This window comes from Gopherus evgoodei, chromosome 2, assembly GCF_007399415.2.
Source record: "Gopherus evgoodei ecotype Sinaloan lineage chromosome 2, rGopEvg1_v1.p, whole genome shotgun sequence".
Classification (NCBI taxonomy): domain Eukaryota; kingdom Metazoa; phylum Chordata; order Testudines; family Testudinidae; genus Gopherus; species Gopherus evgoodei.
The window spans coordinates 50,130,797-50,155,261 of record NC_044323.1 but is presented as its reverse complement, the minus strand read 5'-3'; the positions used below and the strand labels follow the sequence as shown (position 1 = coordinate 50,155,261).

General features: G+C 42.6%; 2 protein-coding genes across 7 annotated transcripts in view; both read right to left on the bottom strand.

Moving 5' to 3' along the window:
* GLCCI1 (glucocorticoid induced 1) overlaps nt 1–6,151 on the bottom strand; it is a 106,306-nt gene extending 100,155 nt beyond the window's left edge. For all 3 annotated transcript variants that reach the window (XM_030550651.1, XM_030550652.1, XM_030550654.1), the window contains exon 1: nt 5,387–6,151. In XM_030550651.1, coding sequence (XP_030406511.1) covers nt 5,387–5,903 — 517 coding nt within the window. In that variant the 5' untranslated portion in view covers nt 5,904–6,151. The remainder of the gene's footprint in view (nt 1–5,386) is intronic.
* A 6,609-nt stretch (nt 6,152–12,760) lies between these two features.
* Nucleotides 12,761–24,465, bottom strand: part of UMAD1 (UBAP1-MVB12-associated (UMA) domain containing 1) — a 172,593-nt gene continuing 160,888 nt past the window's right edge. Inside the window, exons 6-7 of one of the 4 annotated variants that reach the window (XM_030550644.1) lie at nt 20,094–20,236; nt 12,761–14,900 (exon numbers count right to left, since the gene is read on the bottom strand). In XM_030550644.1, coding sequence (XP_030406504.1) covers nt 20,121–20,236 — 116 coding nt within the window. In that variant the 3' untranslated portion in view covers nt 12,761–14,900; nt 20,094–20,120. Of the gene's footprint in view, nt 14,901–14,944; nt 15,864–18,067; nt 20,237–24,465 lie in introns of those variants that run through there. The other 3 variants (XM_030550647.1, XM_030550645.1, XM_030550643.1) reach the window with 3 other exon arrangements.

The following is a 24,465-nucleotide window of genomic DNA, read 5'->3' as shown; positions in this document are numbered from 1 at the left end:
TGTTGACAAGTCAACTTATATTTCAGTTTCCCCATATGTATTATAATACTGGCTTACTTTATAGGGGTGAAGATTAAAGTTAATATAGTGACTTGAAAATATAAATCACTGTGTAAGTACAACCAAAAGTGGAGTTCTTTTATAGTGGTATCCTCACTGAACAAAAATACTATTTCCTTTACATGTTTGTGAGCTGCTGCAATACCTGCAAGTTCAGAAGAAAAACCTAAATCTTTCCATTTTTCTATGCCATAGGATCTGAAAAAACCCTTTTAAGAACCTGTTTAATAGCACAAACAAGCTGATTAACACAGCACACCTAATAAACATCCTTATCAAAGGAGACGATCACCAGACCCTTGATCTATCCAAACAGCCTTTCACCTCATGGGATCTGTTTCAAATTTAGTCCAAAGTGACTTAGTTACCTGTGTTATGGATTATACTTCAACTAAAGCAATTTTTAAGGGTGAGGGTAGGGTAAAGGAGGAGGGAGAGAGAATTGTTGCAGCCACAAAAGAGAATGCTGCAATTGTGCATGCACGCTGATCAACTCAGAGTAGGAAGTTTCATTAAAAAAATATTTCCTTATATTTATTTGTTAGAGATAAAGGAGGGGTCTTGATTTTTGGTACAGCAGGACCCTTGGTATAAACTCCCATTGTGTCAAACTGTTCGATGCCTTTAATCCAGGAGACATGCAAATAGTTTAACCTTTGAAGGTTTTTTTATTTTAATTTTTTAAATACCAAAAGCTTCATATGTGCATAGGCAAAACAGCACTCTTCTGAAGTAGTAAATGATAAAACACATTTATTCCTCTGGAGCACCTGGCTATTTCTTTCTCTTCTTAGTGTTGGCAAACCTCCAGGAGTTGTTTATAAAAATATTAAAAGTGCTTAATTCCCTAAACAGCTAAATCAATTAAAATATTTTTGAAAGTTGTCCCTACAGCTAACTCTGACTTTGGAAATTTCAGGAAAAAAAGATTTACATTACAAACCATATAAGAGAATGTTTCTGATAATTGTAACACTAGCAGATACCACTGTAATTAACACACTCAAATTAGGGCATTTCTTCTGAATGCAAAATGTTCAATCTGAAAACAGGCAAAAATTCTACAAAACTAGTTTGTATTTGAACGGCAGCTATAATATTATGACCTCAGGGGAAGTGAGATTCTATAAATTCAGCAAGTTTTTAATATGAACTACTGTCTTTGCCTCCCTGCAAAAAAAAGATCTAAATTTATTCAACTAGAGGGAATTCTGGTAGCTTCCCCCAGCCCTCCATGTACACCCCCCCACCAGAACAAAGACTGCAACATCTATTTTGTTCACTCAACTGACATCTTAGTGCAATAGTATTCAAGCCATCATTTCTACTGAACTGTCTTCTGTTGCTAGTCATGCTGCCTTATATATCAACCAATTTCTGCATTAAACAGGCTGAGGCATACATTCCTCACCCCACAAAACTGGGTTATTCTTACATTCAACAAGCCATAGGGCTTTATACCCATTTTCTAAAACACTGGTTTTGGCTATAAAAAAAAAAAAACATGCACCTTAATGACGTAGTATTTTCCTTTTCTCATCTTAAATTCAACTAGCACATTTCCAAGATTATTCTAATATACCCCCCAAAAAAGTACATTTACTCAGTGTTTTGGGGTGGGACAGGAGGTTTTTGTTTTTTGTTTTTGGAGGGGGGCTAATTTGATGAAGGTATACAAAACTTTAAAGTTCTCAGCCATGCAATTTCAATATTGATCATACAGAAATGCTGGTAGCATTTTTAAAACAGTTTTCCTATCAAAGTTATTTTTATGGCATGTTTAGATTTAAGACTTAACATAAAAAAAGCTATCTTATTTTAGAAATATAAATAGCATATTGAACATCCTAGAAAGGAGGGTGTGTGAAGAGGATGATGGGAGGAAGAAATGGAGCATGCCATTTTCATTCATGCAGTAGTGATGTCAGTGTCTGCAGCAACAGCAGTTGCCTTGACCCCTAAAAGGCTCAAACCCAAAGAAGTTTTACAGAATATGGTTTTTTATTTTTTTTTAAAAAATAAATCTCAGGAAACCCACTCATAATACTGGAGTATTTCACACAAGGTGGTCTAGAGGGGGGAATCACATTCAAAGCATCTATACTGAAAGGAACTGAGAAAAACACCAGGTGTTTTAGGTACAGAAAAAAAAGTCTTTTCTGTCAAAAGCATAGCCAGTCTCCCACACCAGCATGCTCCTGAAACAATGCAAGTCAGTCTGCACAGCCAGAACTAAAACGGTCTCTGCATTGCAAAAAATAGGATTATGCCAACAGTGGGAACTTTCAGTTTACATCAAAAGTGGAAATGCTTTAAGAGTATGAAACAAAATGTAATAGTTTCATTAAGACTTATGTCATACTCAGGCATGATTAAGAGGCTAATAATAGCCAAAGGAGTAAACTGTGCAACCATCTGTAGTAAGATGATCCATATTTGATGACAAGAAGTGTTTAAGCCCTCCACTATGACTGCAGTAGTACTCCAACACCATTCTATAGTCTCTGTAGACACCACCGTACAAGCTATCACTGATTTTTACTTCATGTACGTTATGCACTAAAGATCCAGAACAGAGCAGATCAAAGAAATGAGGCAAACTCATGCTGTGTGGTACCTCATCCATGCTCCAGATTTTATAAATGTTTTTTTTTGTTTTTTACTTTTTAATTCACAAAACTATAAAAACAGTCTTTATCACTCTAGTCTTCTAGAAAATGGTGCCTGTATTTCTGTAAAATAAAGCTGCCGTTGTGTGCAATAGTCGTCATTATTAGGGTGATCACGTTGTTTTCATTCATTCATGATCTGCTGTAGGATATCAGTTTCTGCAACAGCAGCTCGCTGGACCTGAAGGGCAGCGGGGGGGGACACAAATTCCTTGGGGTGCATACAGATTATGGACAGATATCTTGATGGATTACTTATAATTTTACATAGTATACACACAGAACAGCATCAAAATTTTATCTGCTGCTAACATAGTTTACCATAAGGCAGGCTCAAGCAAGTTTAATGATTGAGAAGTCATTCAGTACTAATTTATAGGTCTGAACTATTAAGACAAAGACAACAACTTACAGTTCCAAACATGTATGTCACTTTGTAAAATTAAAATTTTACTCAACCAAAAATGTATTTATTAAAAAAACGCACATAATACATTAATGAAATATTTAACAGCTCTGCAGTACTTCTCTCCAACCACAGGTAATTACCCACATCCCACGCTCCATTTGAAGTGCAGACCCTCACACACTGCAACATTACAATCCTTATCACAAAGTTAGACCTGGGAACTGATTTATAATATTATTTGTCATCAGCTTTAATGTTCACGCTTAATTATATGCATCAAGTCTGTTTTGTTTTGGCTGACCTCCCATTTGATTTCCCAGAATTCAGAGTAACACTGTACACTTGTATGTCTCTAAAGGGGAGAAAAAGGAAGCTCAATAAGAAAAAAAATATACAAATTCCTAGAGTTAAGGGAACAAATGAACCTCTGTCTTTTAAATACAACTTGACTGAAGCAAAATTGCTAAGGACTGTTTCCATTTGAAAGCATGGAAAACCCAGTAATTCTACAAATCTCTTTCCAAATAAAGATCATAGATCTATTGCATAATGTTGGCATAAATACTCAGATGTGATGGAAAGCATTTAGTCTTCGCTATAAGGGTAACTACTGTATACAGTATACCAACTCCATACATTAATATTATTAGTCATATGTTTATATACTTACATAGTGAGTTGCCTGTATATAGGACTCTTTGAATAGACAGATCAGCTCAAGTCACAAACACAACAATAGACTTCAAGAATTCACCACAAACCTAGTAGCGATTGGGGGGGGTAGGGTGAGTAAGGGAACTGATTCCACTGCTACAAAACATGTTGACAACCAAAACATATTTATGTTAATTTCTGTGGCAAATTATAAAGATTGAGACACTCAGGGAGAGGTGCAGGGGGTGCTGAACCATATAAAATGTTCCCATGAAGAGGTGATGTGCGATACCTGATAACTGCGGCATGGTAACATACAAAGTGCATTCAGTCTGATTCATTCAACTGCTGAAGTGAGGGCGGGACTAAGATGGCCACAGTCACTTTAACACCTTTAATAATTCAACAGACAACATGAAGCAGGTTATGTCAGAGCTGCTGATAATGAGTCTGTACTTATTGTAAAGCTTTTTAGGCTGTATTTTAGGTTGTGGTTTTTAAGGTTTCTATCATTTTTCTAATTTTTTTCTTTGAGGCATTTTATGTTTTTTTAAGTCTGGCGGTTTGTTTCCAGCATTTCTTGAGACTATATTAGAACTCTGTGTTTTGTTTTGATGCGTACAGAATTTTAAAATTCACATTTTAACCTTAAAGTTAAAATTGGGGGAGGAGGTGTGTGTAGGGCTTAAGGGGTTGGGTTTGTTTTAAAATACCATGGAGAGGGAAGGCATTGCTTTAGAGCTTATATCTGTGCCATCTCAATTCGTGTGTGTGCAGATATATAGGGGTGGTAGTGGGATATTCTAGGGCTTTTCATTATCTCCAGGCATATATGGCAAGATGCATTTATAAGGTGTGTTTTATACCCATGTGCACTAAGGTAGGATATTTTAGAGCACCTATCTATATCTCATCAAGTGTGTGTGTATATCAAAGCCTGTGTTCAACCCTCTTTGCAAGGAGGGGGGAGAGAGAGAGAGTGTGAGTGAGTGAGTGAGTGAGATACTTTATATGTTGTATTTGTACCTCCTCTTGTATGGGAGAGTGATCCTTTCAGGCCTTCTTAGCACCTTCTTTTGTGTGCATGTATGCGGGTGTATTTTACAGGCCTGTCCTTATCACTCTATTTGGGAGCACAGAGAGGTACTTTAGCCCCAAACCCCAATCTCTCTCTGCAAAGGGTACTTTAAAGCTTGATTTCTCACTCTCCCTTGAAAAGGGAGATGACATTTCAGGGCTCATCCCCCCCATTTGCTCCCCTTTGAGGGAGATGAAATAGAATTTCTTTTGAGGTCAGATCTCAGCCCCAATCTTTCTTTGGGAAGTAAGGAGAAGGGGTATTTCGGGGCTCACTCCCCATCTTTCTGGGGAAACTCATCACAGGGGTATTTTCAGGTTTGAGACGAGTCTCCTGGGGGTTTATTTCATGGCTCGTCTCTTTGCAGTAGATCAGAGAAGGTGATTCAACCCTCCCTGTCCCTCTCTCGGGTGGGGGGTATTTCGGGGCTCACACGCCCTCCTCTGGAGGGGAAGGTGCAGAAGATGGTGTTTCGGCCACGGCCCCCCTGGTCTCTCTCCGCCCCGGGTGTTTTACCTCTGTACACCGGGGAGCTGGGGCTCCGTCTCTCAGGTGAGCTGCTCCTCCTGCTGCCACCGCTCTCCGGCGAGCGCCGTTGCCTGCCCTTCACCCTCCCCGGGTCCGCCACGCCGCTTCCCGGGGGGGCAGCCACTGCCACCGGCGGCGTCGGGCTGGGCGGGCTGCTGCCGCGGCCCCCTCCGCCTCCCGCCGGCCCGGTGTTGCTCCCCACCGAGGCGGAAGGGGAGCGGGTCGGGCTGTGCTGGCTGCCCCGCAAGAGCTGGTAGGGCACGGTGGCTCGGATGGGCTGCAGCAGCCGGCTGGTCCCGGCGCTGCTGGCGGCGCCTCCCCCCGCACCGTTGCCGGCGGCGCCGTTGGCCGCGGTGGGTGACCCGGCGGCGCCGCGCCTCATCCTCTGCGGCGGGTGGTGCCCGGGCGGGGTCTGCGAGGAGCTGGACGAGGAGGACATGGCGGGCAGGGGGGTCGCAAGTCCCGGCCGGGGCTCCGTGCGCTGCCCCCGGCCAGTTCCCCACATGCACCCGCCGCCGGGGGGCGGGGACGGGACAAGCGCTTCACGGCCCGACCGACTCTCTGCGCCGCCCGGCTACCCCCGGCGCTTCCTATAGGCGACGGCGGCTGCTCCCGCGCCAGGCTCTGGCCATCGCCGCCCGTCGGGCGCGCTGCGGAGCCCCGTTCACATCATATAGCGCTGCCCGCAAGCCCCGTGCGCCTACCCTCGCGAGCCGCAATAGCCGCCACCCGCTCTCTTCGCCGCCCTGCCTACCCCCGAATGGCAACTCGTAGCCTCAGCCGCCCGGCAGCGGCGGGCAAGGGCGGCAAGTAGCGCGCCCATTGGGTACTCTGCCTCCGTTAGCCCTAGCCTGATTGGCTACGGCACATGAAGGGCAGCACTGTCCACCAATCAGAGATCCCTTTTGATGGGGGGGGGGTAGGGAGAGCAGCTCTGGGCTGTGGGGAGCTGGCAGCCGTGGCCCGGGCGGATTAAGTTGCCCGGTGGTGGGGTGGGTTAGCGAGGAGGTCGCGGTTGCGTTACGGGGGGAGCAGGCTGCCTTAGGCCCGGGGCGCGTGCAGCGCTGGGGCGGGCCGTTACCCCTGCTGTGTGACTAGGCCACCCCCTCGCGCCTCCGGGCAGGGCCGTCCGATGGCTCCGTGTCTTTGTTACCTCTGCGGCCACAGCGCGCAGGGAGAGCTGGCGAGGGCGCTGAGCGGGCACATGAGAGCGCGGGCTGCGTGAGGGCCGGTGCCGCAGCTACCCAGGGAGAGTAGCCCTGACTGTTCCCGGGGTGCTGCATGCTACTCAGCGTACATGACGTGGGCCGTTGTCAAGTGAGCAGGCTCCCGTCGGCATTACACGTGAGGCCGTTATGGCCCCTGAGCCAGTGAGAAATGTGTGGCTCGTTCCTTGCCATTAAGCTGGGTTTTATAGGCCCCTCTTTTCTGTACCCGCCCAGGCCTCTAATCTAGCTGCACCCCCGTTTCCTCCTTTTAAATTTGCACCTGAACAGAAACTCAGTTGAAAGGCAGATCTGGATTTTTTTTCTTCTCTTTTTGCCTGGGGCTACTTTTGCCTCCCCATTTATCCTGCTTTACATCCCCCCTGCTACAGTCTTGTGTTACAGCCGCACTCTGACACAGAACTCCATTGATTCTCCGCCACAGACAATTTTTAAATGAAGACTAGCTGTTTTACTAAAATATATGCTGTAGTGTAAACAGGAATTAATGCAGGGAAGTTCTCTGGCCTGTATTTTGCAGGAGGTCACAGCAGTGCTCCCTGCTGGCTTCATAATATATGAATCTATGATCCTAAAGTGTGTCCAGACCACTCCTTAGCGACCTAAAAGGGATGCTACTGAGTCACATTAGACTTAGCCAAATCGTGGTCATGGAGAGTCTCCACTATAATGTAGGGATGTAATTGCCCTGCTCCTATACAACTAGTCACGTTTGCTCTCATCCACCCAGCACAAGTATACATAGTAGCGTTGCTGCAATAGCACCAGTTTCAGGTGGCCTTATCCTCAGCCCAGCTCAACTGTGCCTCCACTGCTGCTATCAGTGATCTGCAGCTACACTGCTATTTATATATCAAGTATCAGAGGGTAGCCGTGTTAGTCTGGATCTGTAAAAGCAGCAAAGAATCCTGTGGCACCTTATAGACTAACAGACGTTTTGGAGCATGAGCTTTCGTGGGTGAATACCCACTTCCTCAGATGCATGTCTGCTATTTATACTTGCACTGGCTACATGAGAGCTAGCAGCAATATGGACATAGGCTTAGTGCTTAACTATACATACAGTGCTTCAACAGCAGAGCTGCACCAATTCAGCTGGATCACTGTAGCATTAGTGAAGATGCACCCATTGGTGTTGGTGCTTCACTTCCCCAAGAGGCAATAGCTATGTCAACAGGAATGCTCATCAATATAGCACGGTTTACACCAGGGGTTAGGTTAGTAATAGTGCATCACTTGGGTGTAGATATTCCACACCCTGAGCACCATAGTTACACCAAATAAGTCTGTAGTGTAGAGCAAACCTTAGTCAATGAACACGCTGTCTTCACTTCATATGTGGCTGCACTAATGTTTGTGCTTTAAGCCCAAGAGTGCTCTGCTGTCAAAGAGGCATTGTGGTATGAAAAAGACTTTTCATATATTACTATTTTAAAGAGTGTTTTACCTCTTGCTGATCTTGAAGTTATGTATTTTTAACAAGCATGTTCCATTTTGAGAAATTCAATACACATAACAGGTTAAGGACTAGAAGACAAAGTCCTAATACTGAGAAAAAAATAATGGAAGACAATGATTATTTCCAGTCAGGTAACACATTAGTTTGTGGAACAAATATTTATTTGTAAATGTGGTTTGTTGGTGTGATAGCAATAAAACTTACCTTAATACTAATTTTTATACAATAAAAGTGCACTTACATAACATTAAGGTACAAACCAGGAAAAACAAAGGAATGTACAGTTAACTCAAAAATGTAACACTGAGATGGCACCACATTGTGACTAACACATATGCTATCTTTCTGCTTTAACTGTGTGCTTCCTTGCTTTTGTGCATTCACATCACAACCTTAATTGCATTTAAAACTAGATTTTAGTATGTGAATTTCCTTTTCTTACATTTCAAAACTAAATAGAATGAAAATGTTAGGCATTGTTAAAAGAGACAAGGGAGGGGAACTGTATGTTTTAGTATCTCCCAAGGGGAGAGGTGGGAACCTTGTTGCTTGAGTCATTTAATACCAACTGAACAAAGCACTGGAGAATAAACTGTAGGGCACAATTCTTCATTGACTGAGGGAAGACTAACTGGATGAATAAGTTTTTTCCATTTCTAACTTCTGTGATCGTGTAGAATGTGGATGGCACTATGGATTATGTTACAGATTATTTTTAATTGGCATGCAATATAGTAAATAAATGATAGCAAAGGTAGCCTGTGTATTGTAAAGTAAAACTTCAAGTGCCAGAAAACAATATTTATCAGCAAACAAGGGAAAGACCTGATAAAGGTTAGTTACCAGCAACTAAGTTGTTTGATTGTATTGCCTTTGCATATGTACACATATGAGATAGATACCTCTAGTATTGCTGAGCTTCAGAATCTTTCTAGAAAGTTGTGTCCACTGGAGCTGCACAAGAGCCCTCCAAGCTCTCTGAGCCAAGGCTATAAAAGAGCAGTACGGATCTAACTACCTCAATTCCTTCTTTTAAATCTTAGGTTACTAGAAATAGTTTTCTAGGGAAGGCAGATGCATAGTGTGAATCCTAGTGCAGGGATAGTACACTTGAAGAACTAATTTTCTGACCAGCAGTGGAATCAATGAGATTGATATAAAGGCATAAATACGATCTTTATATCAATGTAATAGGAACATGTCTGTGATCAAGTACTGCCACATCCTCCACAGGTGGAGTGTTATTCACTGCCAATCAATGTAGTAATGGTCTCATCTGTAGTTAAGCATAAGGTGTCACATGGAGGAGACTGTGAAATCTGTTAATCTTAAGAGTAAACCTGATGATGCAGGTTTTGGGCTCTCCCTCAGGAAGGAATATTGTTTAGGAGATATCCACAAGTCATTTCTTTGACATTAAAGTCTTGGCTTTTATTGTCCAGGATTGTTCCAGTTAAATATATTTTCTGGATATTTCCCCCCAATTACCCATAGTATTAAGGTCAGAAGGGGTACATGGTACTATCAGAAATTCCTCCATGGCTTGTCATGTGCAAGCCTGAACCAGCCAGTCAGCCAGATATATGCATACGTGGTCTCCTTGAGGTCTGAGATATGAAGTGAAAATATTTTTACTGAGCTGGTCTGACTGAGATTTTAAATCATGCATTTTAAGAGCCTTGAAATGGTCTTGGGGGAAAGGGTAAGAATAACAGAGACACTTTGTCAGCATGCAGAATTTGAACTTCTTGATGTAATTGTTCAATTTCCTAAAGTCCATGATGGAGTAAAGGTAGAGTTTTTCTTTTTTCTGACTGAGGAAATATCTGAAGTAGAAACCCTCAGCAAATGGGAGCTATATTGATGAAAAGAGATCTGCACTCTCCTCCAATTGGTTGGGAGTTTTGGGTTAGCTTTGTGAGTCATCAGTGTGGAGATAACAGTGGAAGCCATGTAAACAAATGAGATCGTCTAGAGAAAGGACACAAGGGGAAAGGGAAGAGATCCAAGGATAGAGCCCAATGGAAACGCCATGAAAAGTGAAAGCTGGGACAAGGAACACTGCTGAAAGAGATGTTGAAGGGATCAGAAAGGTAGAAGAACTAAGAGCGGACAGATTTGCATATGTCAAGGAACAAGAAGATTTCAGAGTGAGAGTATGATCACTGATGTCAAAGACTATGGAGAGTTTGAGTCTGAAGATGGAGTACAGGCCAGAGATTTGGTCAGAGAGATCTTGGTGAAAGCAGTTTCAGTGGAGTGAAGACAGCAGAAACCAGATAGGAATAGACTAAAGATGGAGTTGATGAAGAGGAGCTTGAGATGTTTGTAGATGGCACATTCTTTGAATTTAGAAGTGAAGGGACAGAAAAAGAAGAGATAGTAATGGGAGAGGGCAGTGGATCAACTCTGGGATTGTTAGAAGCACACTATGATTACTCCCTATCCTATTGTGATGGGAAGTGACCTTATGAGAGTAGAGTAAAGAAGAGTATGGGAGGTGGGAAGGAGATGAGATGATGGAATCAGTGGGAAAGGTGGCATTGTTAGAGGAGAAAAACAGGTTAAATGCCTCAGTGTCAGTGATAGGGGGAAGGAGGAGAGGGGACAGGCAGGTAAAAGGAAAAGTAGGAGGGGGGTTTTCATATCCGATCTTGTCATTCTTCTTGTTGAAAAAGTCATCAATAATGTGGAAAAAGAGGACGGCGCATGAGTGGGGAAGGGCTTTAGGGGAGAGTTAAGTCATTCATGGTGGGGGTTGCACTTTGGTAGGCAAATATGTTCTTAGATTATAAACAAGCCAGTAGTAAAAAATAATTTAATCATATTTTTTTGTTACAAATGTATAGCTAAAATTTTTTTTTACAATCTCCATTTTAAAATTACATTAATTTGATTAGTCATTAGAATCATCCTCAGTCTTAATGAATGGTGGCATGATGCTTAAGTGTTCCCCGGCACCTAAAGAACCCATTAATATTGGAGCAACTATCAAAGAGCTCTTTTTTGTCTTCTGTTACACAGGAAAAATTGTGTGTGTAGATGAAGATGAGATGACAGCTTCAGAAGTGTTATTTTCTAGTATAAATATGAATATATAAACATTATAGAATGAATCAGCAGAGGTATTACAAAGATCAAGTTTTATACTTGTGTTTATACAAGTCAAGGTTCATTTTTCCTATTATTACTCTACCATCTTCCAGCCACTTCTAACTTCTTCAGCAAAAGTGTGATAAACACCACCACACTAGTGACAAAGTTCTAACACTGGAGACTCAACATGCCAGTCCAGGGGTCAAAAGTCATTCAGGTATTATCAGTTTTATTTTTACAAACTTATAAAATTAATTTCTTACAACTGCCTGCATTGGCAGCAAGGAGAATCAAAGACATTCTAGCTGGAAAAGATGTCTTGTCTACCCTACTGTCCCAAACCTGGATTGTTCCCTTCAGTATCCTGTAGAGTATGAAATTTCTCTAGTGATGGAGAAATTAATTCCCATAGAGAGTACTCCAAAATTAATAGATTTTATATATATATAGAGAGAGAGAGAGAGGGAGAGGGAGAGAGAGAGAGAGAGACTAGCTGTTTTCCATATGTACAAATTAAGCACAGCATCATAGAGTGAAGTATCCTACTTTAAAAACTTTAACTTATACACAGTAATCAATTAGCTTCTGTGGAATTGTTCAAGGTGTGTATGTTTACAGCTGTGCAAATATCCTACATTAACACACTGCAAGAAATAAGTAAATATGACCTTTATGAGGACAAAGGTCAAACTAGGCCATGAGCTAGTCTTCAAATCATGATCACTTTGACCCAGACATTGGAATGCTTTTAATCGACATCAGTGGGAGATCCATGCATAAACTTAGAGAAGTTTGTGTCTCAGTTTTAGAACTCTGTGATGGCATGCACACTGTATGGATTGTGTGCACCAAAGTCTTGGCTGCATTAAGGTCGCTTTGGACTGATCTGGCAGTGCAAAAGAGATGTAAAGACTATAGATCCAGCCCTTTGAAGATTTCCCTTGTGCTAAGGGAATCTCTGCTTGGCACAGAGACACTCAGGCCCAGATTCACAAATGTACTTAGGCACCTAAGTCCCAGTTTTAGGCTCCCCTATGAGTCACAAAATCCCCCCTCAACTGCCACCTAACCTTGTAGGCACCTAAGCTGACTTGGGCCCAGATCCACAAAGGTATTTAGGCTTCTAAACCCCAAGCTTAGGCACCTAAGTCTCAGGTTTAAGTGCTTAAAGTCCCAGTTTTGGCTCCACTGTGTGATGCAGTAGGGAGCAGGGTGGGTTGACCTGGGAATGCCGTTTAGTTTTACTGGGACTGTCCGCATGGGGGATGGGAGAGCAGGGGATGACTTTAGGTGAGGGATGGTACCTAAGCCTGTAATCTGAGCCAGGAAGGGGGGTGGGGTATGTCAACACCTTTGCCCGGAAAGCTGGACAAAGGGAAAGGAGAGAGAAGGAGGGGGAGAGAGCCTGCTGGAGGGGTTTTTGGTTTCAGTCTGGGGCTGGCTGGGAAGAGGCAGGGAACCCCAAGTCTGGGGTCTACGATTCTTGCCCCCCAAAGGGACCTGGCTGAGGGGTCCTGGTTGTACCTACAAGCCCTGCTTGGGACTGTGTTCCTGTCTAATAAACCTTCTGTTTTACTGGCTGGCTAAAAGTCACGGTGAATCGCAGAAAGTGGGGGGTGCAGGGCCCTAACTCCCCCCCACTCTGTGACACACTATGAGCCACAAAACTCCCATTGAATGTTGTAGGCATCTAAACTCACTCAGTGCCCACGTTTTCAAAGGCAAAGTTCCTAGGTGTCTTAAGTTTCTGCCCCTGGACATAGGCACTGCTGCCTCCCTTTATAAATCTGGATACATATCTCCACCCAAGCCCCAGAGAGATTCACAAACTGGGGAAAAATATGCATTCAAGCTGCCTAAATTGCATGCAGGGCCTGATTCCATATGTGTGCTAGATGCTGTCTACTGGATTGGGCTCCATTCAAAATCTGGATTGAGGAGGACATGGTAGTGGTGTTACCCACCTTATAACCTTTCGCCCAGTGATTAGAGCACTTGCCTGGGATGTGGGAGATCCAGGTTAACTTACCTCCTCTCTGCCAGAGGCAGAGAAAGGATTTGTATAGGGGGTCTCCTGCCTCCCAGAAGAGTGCTCTAACGACTAGACTATGGGATATTCTGATGTAGGTCTTCTGCTGTCTGTAAATAATTAAAGAGTTGAGTCACTGGAGCCAGGGCTGAACCCTGGGTTTCTGAAGGGATTTTGTAACAATCAGGCTACAGGATCATTCTCCATCTCTCATCCCCTCTCAGGCAGAGGGGGGAACTGAATCTGGATCTCCCATGTTCCAGGTGACTGCTCTACCCACTGGGCTAAAAGTGGGTCAGGGCCCTGGCCCCCAACACTGGGAGTATTTCTAGAGGAAAGTTGGTTTGCTGGGGCATCCCCACAGCTCAGCCTATCAAAATGGCCCCTGGTGGTCACTTGCAATTGGGCTTATATTAGAACAGCCCCAGACCGAGAGAATATAAAAGCAGCTTAAAACCACTTTTGTACCCCTTGCTTCTAATCCTGGTGCTGAGTGCAGTTTGTCCAATCAAGAGAACTTAGCCCTGTGAGCATCGGGTCGTGCCCTTCTTTCTAATCCTGGCTAAACCCTATTGTCTTGGTAAAAAGTACAGGGATGTGTAAAACTGACTAGGGGCTGCCTAAGAGCTTTTTTTTCAGGGAAATAGCAAACTAGGGATTTCTAAATCTTCATGTTCTTTGTTGGTTCTTCTGGGTTCTGGGTGCATAACTCCTAAAGACCAGTTGTGTGTCAGCTATTCAGAGTAAGCAAACACCCTTACATTAAGAAATGAATCAATTAATCAAACCTTTAATTGACCTTAACTTTTAATAGTTGTGGACGTGTCTTTCTTCGAAGAGAAGAGAGAGAGTGAGAAGGGATGGTCCAGAAAAACTCCTGGTATAATACATATAAGCCACTCTGAAATATGAAGTGTCAGTCTTCTTTATTTCAGAGTACAATTCATCAAGCTATGTATATTGCAACCACACAAATTCAGTTCCCCACCTGTAGCAAATTGTAGCATGTAACGTCTCAGTGTCTCCAGCAACTTTACATGCCAAATACCATAATGCAGAACCAAAGTTTAGTTTTGCAGACTTAACACTGTTCAAAAAAGAAACATAAGGAATTTAGAAGTACAGATCAAGTTGTTATAATACATTTAAGTTTGCCCTTACGCCACCCACTTCCTTTACATAACCGCAGTCTACACCTGTGTACACACATGTAACTGTGAAAAGTGCTATCTTCCCTCCCCCATCTCCCCCCAAACAAAACATTCCAAAATGGTTTTGTAGACATTTTTGTTTTGTTTTAAGGGATTCTACAGTAAGCGAACTTGAGTTTTTAGCAAAAAAAAATTTTTAATAAAAGAGAGCATTGTATGTGTTAAGAATTCATAAATATTCACAGGCAAGAAGGGGATGTTTACAGCAGTCATATGGGATGGGTTTTTGAGAAAGGTAAGGAAGTCAGTTGATTTGTTAAAGACAATACACCACTACCTAGCAAATTTGAAAACAAATATCTTCTGTATGTAGGGCAGTGTATAAACTGTTGCCACAGTTCTGGGCTTAACTGCATCTCTGCTCCCTCCCTAGTCTGCTCAAAGGCACCCCTTTTAGATCTCAGGCCTCCAGCTGTCATCTCTTTGTTGGTGGGGACTTATGTCCCTTTCCTTCCAGACGGGATTTAGACTTGCAGTCCCCCTGCAATTAAGAACATAAGAATATCCATACTGGGTCAGACCAATGGTTCATCTAGCCCAGTATCCTGGCTCCTGATAGTAGTCAGAGCCGAATGCATCAGAGGGAATGAACAGAACAGGGCAATTATCAAATGATCCAGCCCCTGTTATCTAGTCCCAGCTTCTGGCAGTCAGAAGTTCAGGACACCCATAGCATTGGGTTGCATCTCTAGCCATTTTGGCTAATCCCCATTGATGGACCTATCCTCCACTAACTTATCTATTTTTTAACCCATCTATACTTCACTTAGTATATTCAGTATAGTACTTGTAGTTCACTGCGTCTATCCCAGCAGATCTGACCTTACTCCAGCACCCCATGGTTCTGCTCTCTCCCAGGGACTATGACAGTGTTTCCCAGTGAGCAGCCAACTTTCACAAAGTACAGTACATTTATTTAGGACAAAAGCATTACAAAGAAAACATATCATAAAACAATAAATAGTCTACATGCATGCTAAGCTTACCAGCTTTTACCCATCTTCCACAAGGAGAATCTGTCAGGTTGCAATCTTTCAAACCCTTCCTGCAGGGTTTTGCCCTTTAGGTTACAATCTCGTGTCACTTTTTGGATCAAAATGAGGATCTTTGAGTCTGTTCACGCTGACCCTTTATACCAAAAGCCCTTTGTCTCCTGGATCTCTTCCATTTGCCCTCCTCCATCCCACTTTAAGGTGGTACTTCTCTGGAGTGGTTTGCCTGTCCCAGGAATTGCAGTAATTATTCTCTGCTGTTTTTATTTCCTTGAGGAAGCTCAGTAACCCTCACCATGGAGTTAGCATACAATCCTTTGCTCACAAAGATACATATAACATTTATAGGTACACACATTTAAGAATAATCCCTGGGTCCATCTGGCACATCTCAGCAAAATAATCTTTTGAAGTTTCCATGCTTCCAAGGTCTCACATCTATCAGATATATCCTGTATCAAAGGGGTAACAATCTCAGGATAGAACTATAATATAATAGTCAAGATTTGTTACAGTCTATGGCTTATATGAGGAATTTTTTTTTTAAAGAAGATCATTCAAATTCATACAACCCACTTCAACTCTTGAGTTCGGATGTGCACCATGTGTACTGACTAATATGTTATATGCATAGATAAAATGCACAGCAGTGGATCTCATTTAAGAAGCATTCTGATTTGAATAAACTTTACCAAATAAACCATATATGGACACATGACTACCCATCTTCTCTATTATGTACATCTACAGCTGACATCATGAGTGTCTTTGGCACTGGTAACTCATACTGTCTATTTTGGAAGAGTAAAGAACAGTTACTTACCTACAGTTAGCATCTACAGTGGTCCTGTGGAATGTCTGTGTACATCTCCACTCCTGGCATCCTATAATCTTTAGTGTCCTGTTTGCATATTTTTAGCCTTAGTTTTCCCAGTTTATTGGTCAGTCAAGACCTCCTTTCACCTCATGGCTGAGGAAAACACTACCCCACATGCAGCAGGTTTACATTAATTATGGATGGACACATAAGGTATCTATTATGCCTTGGAGAAGTGCAGCATCTGCCCTTCTCCAATCTCATCCGGCATGCTAGAAATAGTTACCTCAAATTCCATCTATTTAAGCAGGCTATGAAAAAAAAAATCGTACTGTGAACAACTGGAGATTCATCCTCCTAATCTCAGTCCCATGACCAGTGCTTTGGTAGGGGCTTCCAATTTAGAAATACATCACAGTACAAATGCCTTCAGCACTATTAATGTACACCATAGGGGTAACTTGCACTATAAGAAAGTAACAAAGGAATAACTTGGTTGTTGGATAGCCTATTCTTATTTTCACTCTAATCTCACCTCTTTTGTCAGTGAATTTTGTCCTATACATACTTCATCATCCTTTAAGTGTGCAGGAGAATTCCAGCTAATTAACAATACCAATTTACATGAATTGTAAATAACAAGTCAGATGAATTTACTCATCAAAACACATATGTGGCATATATTTGACGACACATGTGGACCCATAGTGGCAACTTTAGCCATCAGCAACCAGCACCTATCTCACAGGAGTTATCAGAGCTATTGGTAAAAGTCAGATTATTTTAATGGAAAAAAGGCTGTTTTCCTAGTTTATGAAATTACAAGCAATTAGGTCTCTACAAATTAAGTGTGCACTATTATTTTTGCAGTGTTGGTCCCAGGATATTAGAGAGACAAGGTGGGTGAGGTAATATTTTATTGGATCAACTTCTGTTGGTAAAACAGACAAGCTTTCAAGCTTACTCAGACCTGAAGAGCTCTGTGTAATATTAAAAGCTTATCTCTGTCACCAACAGATATTGCTTGCATAAAAGATATCACCTCATCCACCTTGTCTCTCAGATGATTGCTCAAATAAAGACTTGAGTGATTTTTCCAAGATCAGGATGGTGATTCCCTATTTAATCCTTTATCAAGACCAGCAGGAAACTTCCCTCTTCCATAAGCTAAAGCCCCTTTTTTGCAAACTCTAAGAGTATGTCTACATTTGAACTGGGAGTTGTGATTCCCAGCTCATGTACATACTTGTGCTAGCTCTGCTCAAGCTAGCACCTAAAAATAGTGTGTCGGTGATGGCATAGGCAGCTGCCCCAAGTACAATACCGTCCAACCCCCTCGGTATGTACTTGAGCTGCCACCCATGCTGCCATCAACACACTACTATTTTTAGGCGCTAGCTTGAACAGAGACAGCATGCGTGTATCTATGCAAGCTGGGAAGCGCATCCCAGTTCAATTGCAGACATGCCCTAAGAGGCAGGTATAGATTATAGAATAGAATTTCTTATATTTAATATAGCAAATTAGGTCATCAGTTACACCTGTGCAATGTAGTCTTAAATTCCAACTCAATTAAACCTGTGCTACTCCTTTGTTTTCAGTGGAGTTGCAGGGCCAGCTTTAGGAAGTGCGGAGCCCAATTCGAACAGTTTAGACGGGGCCCCAGCAGGGATGACTTAAAAAAAAAAACCATACACACACATATGTAAAACATGTGGGGCTTGTACTCACCGGGGGTACTCCGAGACTTCGACGGTGGGTCCTTCACTCGCTCCAGGTCTGAAGAACCTGCCGCTGAAGACCCAGAGCAAGCGAAGGACCCGCTGCCAAAGTGCTGCTGAAGACCCAGAGCCCCGCCAGGTGAGTAAAAATTAAAAAGGCACCTCTAGCCAGGGAAGGGATTCTCTTAGGGAAGTGCGTGGGGCCCAATTGGGGGGAATTGGTGGAATAGGCCTAAAGCTGGCCCTGTGGGGTTGCACAGGTTGAAAATGAAAACAGCATTTAGCTTTGGTAGTTAAAGTTTTGTTGTTGATGAGCAAAAAGGAACACTAGAAATGACAGGTGAATTGGTTTAGAGAATCAGAACATGAAGCAATACCACCCGTGCTTCCAAACCCCTCATCTGAGGAGAGAGAAAAAAAAGAATACTGTTCTCAGGCCTCTGAACCCTACCAACTGTGGAGGTAGAAGGTAAATACAACATGACCCATCACTGCCTTACACCTCCTTCAGAGGTTCCTATTCTTTCCTTTCCTTGGAGACTGCCTCCTCAGTCTGATGCTGTTACATTGTGTTACCAAGACCAATAATCTTTCTATGGTTTAGCAGCTTCATGAATTTTGAGTAAGGTCTATTATAATGGTTGTGTAGTAAGTCTAGTAGCTGGTAAGAGGAAGGATTTAGTTTCTCAGTCTACATAATGTTACAGCTGTTTTCTCTAGGCACACTCCTATTAGTTCAATCTTGCTTTTAGATGTGATCTCTGTAAACAGTGTAATAATTCACACTACTACCTTTATTCATCTCCATAGATCATTTTTTCTGATTAAGATTTATATTAATTTATGTTAATTTGCTTAATGACCCATGTGACTAAGCCTGTAAATGGAAAAAAATGAAGAGTGTAAAACGATCAATACACTATAGAAACACAAACATGATCTTCAGCAGTACATTTCAACAACCTCAACAAAATGTCAGCATATAAATTTACTGCCAGTGTTAAAAAAATTAAATATTTTGGGGAGAAAAATATCAGCTTTGAAAGAATAAGTCGTTTGGCTAGAGGAAGCTATGCTGACAAAACTTTATTAAAAAGTAGGAATTGAACCTACATTCTAAAGCCCTATCTAGCAAGCGGTTTAATGTCTAAATGTGTAACATGTAACATTTCAGATTTCTTTAATCTTATCCAGCCTTGCACATTTTATAACCTATTATTCTTATTTAGGAAAGCAACATTTGAAGGTCAAAATAGACTTTTTGATATCTTAAACCAGATTATTGAACACATTTTTTATATATTTCTCATGGTAATTTTCCACTTGACTTCACTTTACAAACTATTTATCACTTTTATTCCTCACTGACACATTTACTTGGTTGCTGCTTTTTTCTTTTTGGGGCAGGAAGAAGAGAGGGGTAGTTATTGACAGTAGCAATATTTAAAGCTCTCATGTTTATGTGCCTGGATATTACTGTTATTTTGTTTTATAAAAATGCCTTTCAAACAAAGCCCTGTAACTCATTTAATTCTCCTATTATTTTCACCAGCCTTAGGATTTAACAAAATACACATACACAAAAAACCTCCTTCCATACTTATAAACCATGGTTTCTGCAGCCTTGTGTGCACATCTGTGCCTTGGAAACCGAACCCCTTTAATTTGCTAATTAGGGTCCTTTCTTGGCTAAAATAGCACTTGGCTTCTCCATTTAATAATTTTGGCTTTTCTATGTACAGAGGCCTCTGTATTTCTATTACTTGCTCAGAAACAGGCTGATAGGGACAAAATATTGGAAAACTTTGTCAGTTGTATTTTTGTTTTCCATGTTTTTTATCCTCTAGTAGTTTGTGGCATCCCAGTCCCTTGGGAGCCACCAACAGATATAATTGATAGGATCAAGAAGCAAGCCAGCGGGGAGTAGGCCTACAAGGGAAAGGCAAAATTAGATGCATATGCAGTCTTCTGTGAAGGTGCCTGTGCGTCCAGAAAAGGTTTGAAAAGTAGAAAAGGAGGATGGAGGCAGCATGCAGAACATGAGAATACTGGTAGAGCTGAGCAGCCATGTACTAATGGTTTAAGAGAATAGAGGAATGACTGGGGCAGGAAGCATAGTTATGATCCATGGAAGATGTCTGTACCAGAAGAAGTCTTGTCCTTCATCACACCTAGTGAAGATAGATAATTCCAATGTAGGGTTGGTAAGTAGACGGCCAGCATCTCAGGGCGTGGTTTGCTGCAGAATAGAGGCTCCATGAGGAAGCAGCAGGGGGACGAGAGGCCACTAAGAGAAACAAAGATTAAAATGGAAAGGCATCAAGGTCTGGTGGGAAAATGTAAAGGAATGGTAATAACAGAGGCAAGGGGGCAGATTTTTAAAGGTATTTAGGTGTCTAAAGATGCAGACAGACACCAATCTGCATTTCTAGGCACTTAAATATCCTTAAAAATTTGGCCCTAGGAAGTAAGTGGCAAAAGGAAACAACTTCAGATTAATTCCGAAGACATAACATCAACTTATTTACACTTCTGTCTGAAAACTTTATGTAGCTGATCCAAGTAACACTTGAGATTACTGTAACTAAAATATCAGATCCAAAATATCTCTCTATTTTTTCAGTGTCTTTACTTTGAGCATTTAATATCTCTTTTATTTTAGGTAGTTTCATTGTTTCTTCTTTATAATCACTCAGTTTCCTTTGCTATCTTTGTGGGGTCTTTCACACAGCAACAAAGAAGAAATAAAAAAACAACCAAAGGAAAATGTGATTGTACAACCACAAAAGTTGGCAGAGTATTTCAGAGGCAGAATTAGTCCCAGATCCACAAAGGGATTTTGGTGATAAAACTGAGCATTGAAACGACTAACTTTTAGGCACCTAGAAAATCACTGGAAAAATGTGATCCACAACATCTGTGTTAGGCACTTAGGCTCCCTACACAATGAATGCGGAGATATAGGGATCTAAGAATGCGATCCACAAAACTCAGCAAGTTTGGTGGGGAGCTGCCTAAGCTAGCCAATGGGAGATGCTGATAAGAGGGCATGTTCTAAGCCTTCCCCCTCTCATGAAGTTAAGAGCTTAAGTCTGGGCTGCAAGGAGGCACCTATCTTTGCTAGCAATCCACAACCAGATCCCCTCTCCTGGGGTCATGTGGCTTAAGCATCTAAGTCAGGGGTGGGCAAACTTTTTGGCCCGAGGGCCACACTGGGGTTGCAAAACTGCATGGAGGGCCGGGTAAGAAAGGCTGTGCCTCCCCGAATAGCCTGGCCCCAACCCCATCTGGACCTCTTCCACTTCCCACACAGACTGCCTCCCTTAGAACCCCTGACCCATCCAACGCCCCCCCCCGCTCCTTGTCTCCTGACCACCCCCTCCCAGGACCCCCCCGCCCCTAACCACCCCCCGGGATCCCATCCCATATCCAACACTCCTGCTCCCAGTCCCCTGACTGCCCTAAACCCTATCCACATCCCCACCCTGACAGGCCCCCTGGGACCCCACGCCTATCCAACCCCCCCATTCCCCATTCCCTCTCCACACCACTCCCAGAACCTCCACCTCATCCAACTTCCCCCTGCTCCCTGCCCCTTATCCAACCCTCTGGCCCCAACCCCCTTACCATGCCGCTCAGAGCAGTATGTCTGGCAGCCATGCTGCCCGGCCGGAGCCAGACACGCTGCCGTGCTGCTTGGCAGGAGCGTGCAACCCCACTGCCCATAGTGCTGCCCGCATGGCAACATGACTATGGGGGAGAGGGGATAGCAGGGGAGGGGCTGGGGGCTAGCATCTCCAGCTGTGAGCTCAAGGGCCAGGCAGGCCGGTCCTACAGGCCGGATGTGGCCTGCGGGCCATAGTTTGCCCACCTCTGATCTAAATAATTTCTTGTGAGAACAGGTTAGATGCCTGTTTAACTGCACATACAATAGTCAGAGGAAGTGGTGCCTACCTTATAACTTTTAGCCCAGTGGTTAGAGCAATCATCTGGGATGTGAAAATACACAAGTTCAGTTCCCCATCCCTGGGGAGAAAGGACTTGAACAGGGGTCTCCCAAATCCCACCAGAGTCCTCTAACCATTGAGCTACAAGATAGTCTAAATATGGGTCTCCCTCAATCTCTTCTGTTGAAGCTATTCCACTGTGAATAAAAAAAATAGAGTGTCTGGAGCAGGGGAACCAGATACTGCGTCTCTTACCCGCCAGGCTACAGCATCATTCTCACAGTCTCTTTGGCTTTAAGTATTTATACATAGCGGAACTTCTTCAACAGAAGAAGTTGCGGAAGGCTCACATCAGAATAGCCCACATCTCAGTAATTAGACCACTCTCCTGAGCAACGGCGGCTCCAGGCACCAGTGCAGCAGGCACGGGCTTGGAGCGGCAAGTCGCGGGGGGTGCCCTGCCAGTTGCTGTGAGGACGGCAGTCAGGCAGCCTTTGACGGCATGCCTGCGGGAGGTCTGTCGGTACCACGGCAGCCTGCCTGCTGTGCTTGGTGCAGCAAAACAGCTAGAGCCGCCCTGCTCCTGAGAGGTAGGATTTGAACAGGGTCTCCTTTCTCCTCCTGAGGCAGAGAGGATTATTGAACCTCCTACATTCCAGGTGATAGCTCTAACCCCTGGGCTAAAATGTATAAGGTGGGCACCTCCACCCATCCTCCTGCTGCCAGATTTTGAATCAGACCCAATTCATAGGTGGTACTAAGCACACCCACCAGTAGGGCCCAATAGGTGAGACAGACACTCCTCTGCTTATATTCCCCTAGTATGTGAATCATTCTGGGGTTTGGGTGGGGATACGCATCTGGATAGGCAAAATTAGGCACTATTGTGCATGCCCAGAGGCAGAAATAAGGGCACTTAAGGAACTTTAACAATGGAAATGTAGGTGTCAAGTAAATTTAGGTGACTATAGGATTAGGTGGCAGCTGAGTGGAGTTTTGTGGATCACAGTAGTGCCTAAAAGTGGGACTTAGCTTCCGAAGTAACTTTGTGGATCTTGGCCTTAGTTCATTTTTAGAAACTGACTAGCCTAGAAAAGAAAAAAGCAGCTTCTCTCTTATCTAATCAAGAGCATAATTACTCTCTCTTTCACCTTCCCTGTGAAAAAGTAATTCTAATGAGTCCCTGTAGATGTAGTACCCATCATGAATTTCCAGTTGATGGTGCCCCTAGAAGTCCCAAGCACCACAACACAGGAAGCCAGCTCTAAAAATATCTATGATAGCAAGACAGTGAATATAAAAAATATGGGCTAAGGAACATGGACTTGATCCATCAAGTCAGTATCTTCCTCTGGCAAGGGTCAATGATATTTGAGAGAAATGCACACATTCTCCTCACCCATTACACACACAGAATACACCAAAAATTCCTTCCACCTGTCTGTTTACGTTCACAAGCTTATTCAACTTGTCCTGTACAGAATTAACTGAGCTGAAAGGTTTAATTATACAGGAACTAAGCCAAAACTTGAGAGGCCTAGTAAGCATAGAGATTAATGTTCCAAAATATAACACTATATATTTTTAAATGTTCATAGCCTGTATGTTGTTTTGTAAAAGTCTCCTGATGAAGAGCTAGAGAAACACAGGTGAGAGTGACACAGGCAACATTTAGCATCTACTGTGAAATTAGTCCTATTTCCTAAAATTAAAACTCTTTCCTACTGGTGGCTGCACAGCCATTAATAGTACTGTTTGTTCGGTACAACATGGATAGTTTCAGTATGTACAGTATGAATCTGTTTTAAAGGGCAATAGAAGGAGAATGTAAGGGTAAGGTTACAACTAACTGAAATATGGTGAACTGAAACTCTTAATAGGTTGGCTATGCAATGTGTTACTACCTATATCCCAAGTGGCCTGGAAAAAAGAAACCAGGTGCTGCCATATCTAGTCAAGAGTGAAACGGTCCTTCTGAGTGCCTTGACATGTAGCAGCCACCCTGAATTTGAAGGTATCTGAGTTGAGAATTATGAAAAGCCTGGAGAAAGTTTTAAGTTTTGTAGGTGCTTTTCTCTTTGAACATGTTCAGTAGGCTCTTTCAAATGAAGGTGTAAACATGGTGTGAGTAGAGCTGGTCAGGAATTTTCCAACAACATTTTTCTATATGAAAATGCCAATTAATCGAAAGTGTGTTGATTTAGACAAATTTCCATTGTTAAAAAAAAGACATGAATCATTTCAATTATGTCAATTGAATGGAATTTCCATACTAACGGAATGGAACATTTCAGTGATTGTTTCAAAATGACTTTTTGAATAGAAATTTCTTTTATAAACATTTAAAAAATTTAATATGTCAAAGGTGGAACAAAGTGTTTTCATTTGACTGAAACAAAACATTTCTATCCATCCTAATTCATTTTGTTTTGGGGGAAATTTTGAACTTTTTGTTTTGTTCCAGAATGGAAACCTTCTTTACATTTATAAAATTTCCTGTGAAACAGAAAATCTGGTTCCCACCCAGCTCTAGTTGTGAGTATAAACTATTTAGAGATTAAGAGCTATT